At 37.9% G+C, this 10,089-nt stretch overlaps 2 protein-coding genes across 2 annotated transcripts; one reads left to right on the top strand and one right to left on the bottom strand.

The window, feature by feature from the left end:
- Positions 1–2,719: 2,719 nt before the first annotated feature.
- LOC111485066 (E3 ubiquitin-protein ligase PUB23-like) lies at positions 2,720–4,595 on the top strand. The gene is made up of 2 exons (XM_023131762.1): positions 2,720–3,115; positions 3,708–4,595. Exons 1-2 carry the CDS (start codon positions 2,720–2,722, stop codon positions 4,512–4,514), a joined length of 1,203 nt encoding a protein of 400 aa, XP_022987530.1. The 3' UTR covers positions 4,515–4,595.
- A 2,836-nt stretch (positions 4,596–7,431) lies between these two features.
- Positions 7,432–8,851, bottom strand: LOC111485014 (E3 ubiquitin-protein ligase PUB24-like). Its single transcript, XM_023131707.1, has one exon. The coding sequence runs from the start codon at positions 8,837–8,839 to the stop codon at positions 7,571–7,573; it is 1,269 nt and encodes a 422-aa protein (XP_022987475.1). The 5' UTR covers positions 8,840–8,851; the 3' UTR covers positions 7,432–7,570.
- Between the last annotated feature and the right edge of the window lie 1,238 nt (positions 8,852–10,089).

Genomic DNA, 10,089 nt, shown 5'->3' with positions numbered 1-10,089 from the left:
ACTCGATGTCCATTTTTTTACGATCCAAGCCCCCCTAACTCACTCGATGTCTGGCTCTGATACCATTTTTTTACGATCCAAGCCCCCCTAACAAATATTGTCTATTTTGACCCGTTACGTATTATCATCAACCTCATGGACCTCATGGTTTTAAAACGTGTCTACTAGGGAGAGGTTTCCAGACCCTTACTAGGGAGAGGTTTCCACACCCTTGTAAAGAATTTTTAGTTCCTCTCTTCAACCAAGATGAGTGACAAACTGTTTACTAAATTTCTCGTTTGTATCAGTATGATTTTTCACATTTTGATTGTTTAAATTGATTTTATTTATTTGTTCTCCCAAGAACTGGCTAGGTTAATAATTTCATACAATGTTAAAGAAAAACAAATTACATTTTTATAGTCGGGAGGTATGTTGCACTAGTTTGTTCGCTACCCCCACATGCAACACCCACTTAGGTTTGTTGTACTGGTGGGGAACATGTTGGCCTCCCGTGTGTACCGTCGCACGGATGGCTTAAAATTGAGTCTTCGACATTTGTTGTCGTGACACTACAGTGGTTGATTCAACTTCGATACCATGTCTCGTTCTCAGCTTGCATGCCTCCTCTTTATGAATGAGGGAGGAATCTTATGTTGACCCTTGAACATTGTCCCCAAAGACAATGCTCTTTACGCGACCCCAAGTTAGGCGAGATTACTTGCTGAGTTTAAACATATCAATAAGCGGAGGAAAAGAAACTTACAAGGATTTCGTTAGTAACGGCGAGCGAACCAGAAAAACCCCAGCTTGAGAATCAGGCGCCCTCAACGTTCGAATTATAGTCTAGAGAAGCATTCTCAGTGACGAACCGAGCACAAGTCTCCTGAAAGGGGGTGTCAGAGAGGGTGAGAGCCCCGTTACGCTCGAACCCTATCGCACCACGAGGCGTTATCAACAAGTCAGGTTGTTTGAGAATGCAGCCCCAATCGGGCGATAAATCCTGTCCAAGGCTAAATATGGGCGAGAGTCCGATAGCAAACAAGTACTGCGAGGAAAAGATGAAAAGGACTTTGAAAAGAAGTCAAATAGTGCTTGAAATTGTCGAGAGGGAAGCGGATGGGGGCCGGTGATGTGCCCCAGACAGATGTGGAAAGGTGATAAGCTAATCCACCAATCGACTTGGGGCATGGACCAATGCAGATTGAGACAGCGGCCAGAGCCGAGACCTTTGTTCGCTTGTGGAGATGTCGAAGACTGAGTATTTTATTTATTTACTTTTATAAAACGGGACGTTACATTCTCGTGCTATCAGTTTATCGTACAATGTTCCTAACTAATTGAGTACCCAATTAGATTCAATATTTGAAACCTAAATGTTTTTTAAGTTTGAAAATTTTATAATTCCAAGAATTGAATTAAATTTAATATAGTCATAAATGTCATTTATTAATTAGAAATAAAAAGAAATAAAAGTTTGATAAAAAGTCAACAATATATATATATATATATATATATAGGCAAATAATAATAAATACACAATGACCACACAACCTAAACATGTTTGTTGACAAAAAATAAAAGAGTAATTCCAACGCCGACGTACCCTACAAACACTTTATTTCATTACAATAATTTTCTCCAAAAAAAAAAAAAAAAAAAAAGTCAAAGTTTTGGACTTTCCATTAAATTCCTCTTTCTCTCTCTCTCCTTTTTTTTTTTCAAACCCTAAAAAGTCTTCCCAATTCTCTCTCTCTCTCTAAATAATTTTGACCCGACTTTATTAGCCGAGAAATTATTCGAGAGAGCTGAAACAATGGTACTGACAATTTTATATCGTTGAATGTATAAAGTACTATGCTTCCAATCGGACATGTGAGATTCACGGTTTGGTGGAAAGAGAAACGAAATATTTTTTCAAAAAAAAATGTTTAAATCTCTTTCTAGTAGATGCATTTTAAAATCATGAGCTCACGATCATATGTAACGGACCAAAACAGATAATATTTTCTAATGATGGACTTAGGTAAGTGTTGTTTCTTAAGGATGGGCTTGTGCTGTTACGCATGTTGTTTTATTAAATATATATATATTTTGTAACATATCATGTCCAGAATTTAAAATCTGAGTTCGACACCTGATATCCCCAACATTCCCGTGCAACATGACCATGTTACATATTTGTGATGTCTCACATTAGTTGGGGAGAAGAACAAAACATCATTTATAAGGGTGTGGAAACCTTCCCCTAGGAGACATGTTTTAAAGTCTCAATGAGAAACCCGAAAGGGAAAGTCCAAAGAGGACAATATCTAGTAGCGGTAGATCTGAGCCGTTATAATATTTGTCTAGAATTGCTTATACGAGTGAAAACTACCCCCACAAACCAACATGAGCTTTTTAGTCTATTTTGTCGGCACTCACATATATTTTAAAAAATTATATAATATCTCCAAACTAAGTATAATAGATAAAAAAAATAGACATAATTTGAAAAGTTGGAATAACGTGACTAATAATTTCATATACGGTCAAATATTTAAAAACTATATTTTAATTAAATTTTATCATAACATTTATTAGACTCGATAGGTTTTGAATGAAAAACGATTTATTCGACGACGACGACCCGATTGAATGAATAATTTTTCCGAATTTAAGACGCTATCTACCCTATCTCTATTCTCCTTTCCTCACTCATATAAAAGTCACAAACAAGCCATAAAGCCACAAACAAGCCATGGCCGAAATCGAGGTTCCTTCCGACTTTCTATGCCCGATTTCTCTACAAATCATGAGCGACCCAGTGACGATATCGACCGGGATCACATACGATAGAGAGAGCATAGAGAAATGGCTCTTGTTTTGCAAGAAATGCCCGGTGACAAAGCAGCCACTGATCGGTATAGATTTGACGCCGAACCATACGCTCCGTCGGGTGATTCAAGGGTGGAGCTGCGTCAACACCGAGCACGGGGTGGAGCGGGTCCGAAGCCCTAAGGGTGAGGGTGATGGAGGGCATGTTGTTAAGCTGATCCTTAAGGAGGCAATGAGAGGTAGAAGCTCAAGGCTTGAGTGCCTGAACAAATTGGAAGCTTTCTTGGCTGAGACTGAGAGGAACAAAATCTACTTGCAGGCAAGCATTTATACTATTTAATTTTTTTTTTTTTTTTTTAAATTAAAAAATCTTATTTTTCTCCGATAATATTTAAAGGATTAGGGTTAGATCCACGGGATTGGAGAGGGAAACGAAACATCTTTATAAGAGTGTGCTAACCTTTCAGATTTTAAAACCGTGAGACTGACGATGATACATAACGTGCCAAACTGAACAATATTTGTTGGCTGTGGGCTTGAGTTGTTATAGTTAGCCTAATTTCAAAAATAAAAACCATTCTCGATTTCAAAAAAACTTATTTTCCGACCATATATTTTAATTATATTTTATTTTTGAAATAAGATGGTATAATTATTTTATTGTATTAAATAAAAGTTTATATAATTTTATTAAAATAATTTATTTGAGGATAATAATTAAGATTTATTACTAGTTGTATAACTTGACTCGTGCTATCTACTTGAATAGTATTCGTTTGTTTATCGAGTTTGAGCTACAAATGGTCTATGTCTTCTTGTACGTTTAACAGTTTAACACACAATTACTGTTTACACAACAATCATCTACTATCGACTCGGTAATGAAACATTATGATCGATAATATGTTTAGGATGCTCGATCCATGGAGTTCTTAACTTCAATGTTGAACAATCCCGAGGACGAGAATGAGGAAGTCATTGTAGAAAAAGCTATAGAAATCATTTTGAACATCAATTCACCCACTACTCTCCTCGAACATCTCTTAATCCAAAACGCTAACCTCATTGATGCCGTAATCTCCATCGTTGCCGTAACCAAAACCTCGAGATCTCGAGGGGCCGCCATAGCCTTCCTAAGCTCCCTCTACTCCATTTCCGACCAAACCCACAAAATCTTCACAAAAGACAACCTCTTCATCCAACTCTCAAGAGCCTTAAACGACCAAATCGCCATAAAACCCGCCCTTAAAATCCTCCTCCACTTGGCCCCATTTGGTCGGAACCGTATCAAAGCCGTGAAACACGGTGTCGTTTTCGACCTCGTCGAGCTGCTTTTGAACTCCACCGTTGGAAGAGAATGCGAGCTGGCAATTATGGCCATGGACCATCTTTGTGAATGTGCCGAAGGCCGGGCTGAGCTGCTCCGACATGGAGGCGGGATGGCGGTCGTGGCGAGGAAGATTCTTCGAGTGTCGAATTTTAGCAACGAGAAGGCGGTTAGGATTTTGTACCATGTTTGTAAGAACAACGTTGGGAATTTCGGAGTTGCTGAGGAAATGGTGGAGGTTGGGGCTGTTGGGAAGCTTTGTTTGATGCTTCAAATTGGTGGAAGTTTGAAAACTAATGAAAGAATTAAGGAGATTCTTCATTTTCTTCGATGTATTTTCAAGGGTACGAAATGTGTTCTTGTTCTTCCGTCCGGGTTTGATCGGTTTTAGTTAATACACTATTGAATTTGTTGATTGTATGTATACGATGAAGCGTCCAAAAAGAAATTATTCACAGTAATGTGATTGTTTTTCGATGATTATTGACTATAGATTCGAAAATCTTCTACGTCAACGATTATCTTTATTCTCCTCGTTATTCTTATTAAAACAAAAATGATTGTTTCTCTACCGTTATTCTCCTTGCTCTAGTGTGGTCGTGGTCGTAGATAGTCTTTGTCTAAAAAATGAAGGAACAAATCGAGAGAGATTCTTTTGTCCAAGATGGAACAAATTTTCACTTGACGACGTAGGGTGACAACTACGATGGTTTACGTGAATGGAGGAAGTGATGATAGAAGGTATCGAGGAAGGTGACCCAACTACGTCAACTACGATCGTCGAAAGAGGGTGGTAGAATGAGAGGATGAAGGACATATCGTTAAAAATATTTAACTAACGTATCTTCTAGAGCACTCCAACGAGATTATGCAAACCGAAGTAACGATTTTTCTTTTTAATTCAACAACATTTACAGCTAAGAGATTTGAATCTATGATCTTTTAGTTTCACATGAACAATACTCGTTCTTGTATAGTAAAAATTTAACAACTAAAGATATCTCGTTCTTGTTCTTGAGAGTTTATTTGGAATGATTGTTCGAGTGCTTAAAGATATATATATATATTTATTTAGTACTTAAAAAGATCATTTCAAACCGGGCGTGACTCGCACAAGTAGAATAAAAATTGGGCTTCAAAGGAAAATAGGCCCAAAACGGAAAAAGAAGTTTGTCATTCAACATAGGCCCATGGTCTAAATGGAAAATAACCGGGTCGAAAAATGTCAACTAACGAACCAACCCGTTTTCAATTTTCAAAAAATTCAACTGTTAGATCAGGTAGTCCGAGTGAGCCGGATTATTGAATCAACTTGGACAACTTAACTAAAACTATAAAAATTGAGTTGGGTTAGATTTTTTTTTTCCCGGTTTGAGTTAGGTTATAATGTTTGGAAAATTGAACATTCGAATCTATTTGTCGGTTGACTTTTTTATTTGGTCGGTCCAACCCGATCAACTAGAAAATAGGGTTACAACTCAACCCTACTTTTAAAATTATTATGAAAATTTTAAGCATATTTGACTTTTGTCATCGATATTAGTAATGCGTCGTGACTTGTAAACGTTTGATATCTGAATTTTATGAGATTTTAGGTATTAACATAACTTATATAAAAAGAACAACCCGACAATCCAACCCAACCCGAAATTCTTTTTCAGGTTGCTCGAGTCACCAACCCGACCATCCAGAAATATCTGGTTGGTCCAAAAACTTTTCCGAACCGAACTCAATCCGTATACACCCTTCCAACCCGTATAGATCAGTTTTGACCGATCAAAATCTTTGAACACTATAATCGATACTTAAACTTACTAAAAACATTTTTAGAATATGACGAGAGGGAGGTGGCCATTGCAATCTTAAAATTATAAAAAAGAAAATCAACACATTAAAGTTGGACTTAGGCAACTTAAATGATTAAATGAAGCTTAATTATTGATTAACCAATCATTATTAATCTCATCGTCATCCACAAAGTCATTTGATTATAATTAAATATCCAAATAATTCCAACCAAAATGGATTGTCACAATCATCTTATACAAAGTTGTAATAATATAATAATTTTATGCAATGGATTAAAACGTTGGAAGTTATATATATATATATAGTTGCGAATTAAAAAATAAATACATAAACTTTTTAGTCAACGGTCTTATGTCTACGATTCAAAATCTAGATTTGACATTTGATAACTCCTACATTCTCGTGTAACATAGTAATGTTACTTACGGCTCATTTTTAAGCATGAAAATTATCCCCCACAAACCAATACAGGTCATTTTTGTTGGAGGATGAAAGTCGAACATCAGCTAATTTAGGAAATGATCATGGGTTTATAAACAAAGAATACTCTCTCCATTGGTATGACGTCTTTTGGGGAATCCTAGAGCAAAGCCAGAAGAGTTTGTACTCAAAGTGGACAATATCATACCATTGTGGAGAGTTGTGTTCGTCTAACATGGTATTAGAGCCATTCGTGTGTTTTAACTTTCTTAGTCATTATATTCTTAGGATTGCTCTTATTTGAATGTGGTTTTGGTTCAATTATGTACCATTTCTTTACTCAAGTGTCATATATCCACTAATTTTTGTCTTAATTCGCCTCCGAACCACATCTTACTTGTGAGATCCCACATCAGTTAGGGAGGAGAATGAAACATTCTTTATAAAGGTGCGGAAATCTCTCCACGTTTTAAAAATTTGAGGGAAAACCCGAAAGGAAAAGCACAAAAAAGACAATATCTGCTAGTGGTGAGTTTGGGTTGTTACAAATGGTATAAGAGCTAGATACTGGACAATGTGCTAGCGAGGAGGCTGAGCTCGAAAAGGGGGTGGACACGAGGCAGTGTGACAGCGAGGAGGTTGAGCTCGTGGACACGAGGTGGTGTGTCAGCGAGAAGGCTGAGCCCCGAAGAGGGGTGGACAAGAGGCGGTGTGCCAACGAGGAAGTTAGGCCCCAAAAGAGAGTGGATTGGGGAGTCCCACATCAATTGGAGAAGGGAACGAGTGCCAGCAAGGACGTTGGGCCCCAAAGTTGAGTGAATTGTGAGATCCCACATCGGTTGGGGAGGAGAACAAAACGTTTTTTATAAGGATGTGGAAACCTCTCCCTAACATACGTGTTTTAAAAACTTTGAGGGAAAACATGAAAGGGAAAGACCAAATAAGACAATATCTGCTAGCGATGGACTTGAACTCTTACATTACTAGAAGAGTTACCGCACTGATATAATTTCTAACGAAGATCTCTATAATTTCGAGATCAAGTTCTTGAACGAGCTAGAGGTCGGGAAAAGAAGTCGTAACAAAATTTCGTATAATTTGATTAAAACTTCGTAAACTTTTTATACCCAACTGCCCAAATCTCACAGTTGTTCATAAAAAGTTGGAAAGTTTGAAGAACATTACAAGATTATACTTAGAATAATCATAGTTTTAAAGCTATCTAGGGTCTCTAGTCATCAAATAAACCCCAATACATGGAGAATTACTCCACACATTTGAATGCATCCTCAATATCTCTCTAGCCTTCTCCTTCAAGTATCCCTCACAATCAGATTGCATCATCATGCAAAGCTTTGACACTGCCCCAACCCTCAACATTTCCACAAGAACATCCTTCCTCGCCGAGTGTTTTGATATCAACGATAGAATTTGGATCGCACGGTCCGTCGTTGCAATAGACACCCTAAGTATTCTCTTCGAAACCACCGCGATGCCTCCGGCATGACGGACGAGCTCTGCTCTCCCGTCCGCTGTGGTGCATAGATGAGCCAAGAGGTTGAAGATGAGCTCAGTTATATTCTTCTCTGGCTTCTCGAGCTCGAGTGCAATCAAATTGAAAACCGCCCCAACTTCAACGAGCTTGATTCGATTTCTTCCCCAATGGCATAACTTTGTTAGAATTGTGAGTGTTGTTTTGAGAGCTGAATTTGAGATCTTTTCTCTCAAGAGGTTCGTGACGTTTTTGAAGAACTGGAGGGATTCGAACCCTTGATACCGGGATTCGAACTCGTGATACCGTAGTTCGTAGCCGCTGATAACGGTGGAGGGAGCTGCATCAATTGCTTTCTTCAAGACTTCAATGGCATAGCTTTTGATAATTATGTGATTTTCCATCTCCAATCCCAAAACCCAATTCAAAGAATCAATAACATCAAGAACCCTAGTTTCACAAATTGAATAACTCTCTAGAACACTAAGAATCTTCAAACCTTCCTCAAGCCCACCAACTTTCCCTTCCTTAAAACATCTCATAACAAACAAAACCATCCCTTTCGCGACACCAACTTCCACCATACGACCTCGACACGCCGTGTCACCCTCAATAGCCAAAGCATAAAGCTTCCTCACAGCGTCGTGGCGAAGCCCATCATCGGAGGCGGTGAGATCCCGCAAGAGTTTTCGGAGATGGGTTTTGTCTAAAAGTGGTCTAGGACTTAGAATCCGATCGAATCCGCTACCGGGGGTAGCGTTCTCAACTAGCCAAGACTTGATCAAGCGGTGGAGCGTGTGGTTCGGCGTCAAGTCGGAAGCTTTCGTCAATGGCTGCTTGGTTAGAGGGCAAAAGATTGCATCTTTAGACGTCAAAAACCAATTCTCAATACTCTCACGATCATAAGTAATACCAGTGGTGGCAGTAACAGGATCTTTCATGATCTGTAAGGAAATTGGGCAAATAAAATATGGAGGAACTGCAAGTTCATCCATGGAGGAGAGAGAAAAAGCAATGATTTTGGTGCAAAGGAGAGAGAAATTGAATGAAGTTTATAGGCTTCAAAAGAGGGTTTTACCAGTCAACACTGATGATTAATATTATTCCACGGTCAACTCATAAGAAAAGATCCATTTTTGACTGCCACTTGGAATGATATTATTGGTTGAAGAACAGAAAAAAAATGTGATTTTTATGTGATGGGTTTGTGTTATTTTACATTAATTTTGAGAGTAATATGGCCTAACTTTTTATTGGGGAAATTCCCAATAATGGGGTTTTGTGGCATATGTAAAATGTACCTTATTTTGTAGTATGAATGGTATGAAATGGGTGCAAAAGCTTCAAGTCAATGGGTTTGGCCCACCTTGCCCAAATTCTTGGTTTACGAAATTCCGGGTTTCGGGAATTGAATTTTTTACGATGGGGCAATTATGTGAAGGTAGATAAACTACTGTCCTAGTAATGATATATTGTTCTATTTGAGTTTTCTCTTCTGGGTTTTTTCTCAAGTTTTTAGACTGCTTATTGTGAGATCCCATGTTGGTTGGAGAGGGGGATGGAGCATTCCTTATAAGGATGTAGAAACCTCTCCTTAGTTGACGTGTTTTAAAACTATGAGGCTAACGACGATATGTAACGGGTCGAAGCGGACAATATCTGCTAGCGGTGGGCTTGAACTGTTACAAATGATATCAGAGCAGGTATCAAGCGGTGTGCTAACGAGGACGCTGGGCTTCCAAGGAAAGTGAATGGTGGATTACTATGAGATCTCACATCGGTAGGAGAGAGGAACGAAGCATTCCTTATACGCGTGTAGAAACTTCTTCTTAATAGACATGTTTCTCTATAGTAGTTTTTTTCGGTTATATCTTTAGATTTGGATCAATAAAATCACTTTTTCAAAAATATAACAAAACGATACACCAATTTGATGTGTAAGCACCTCTACTCGAACACAAATTGCATCTATATAATTCAACAAACACAAACATTTATAAGTCGAGAGTAACACGAAGGGTAAAATAGGAATTTACTAAAAAAGATAAGGGTAAAAAAGGAAATAAAAGCTTTTCCATCATGGTCTCATTTATAGTACTTTTTTTAGTCGTGTTTTTTGGATAAGAAGAGTGTGCTCAAATTTCTGCATGTACATACATAAGATTCTAAGTTTCCCATTCCCACTAGTATCCTTATTTAAAAAACCAGCTACCCATAATTCATTAAAAAAAAAAAAAAAAAAAAA

This window comes from Cucurbita maxima, unplaced genomic scaffold (assembly GCF_002738345.1).
Source record: "Cucurbita maxima cultivar Rimu unplaced genomic scaffold, Cmax_1.0 Cma_Scf00010, whole genome shotgun sequence".
Taxonomy (NCBI): Eukaryota; Viridiplantae; Streptophyta; class Magnoliopsida; order Cucurbitales; family Cucurbitaceae; genus Cucurbita; species Cucurbita maxima.
The sequence above is the reverse complement of the archived record's forward strand: the minus strand, read 5'-3'. Positions and strand labels throughout refer to the sequence as shown.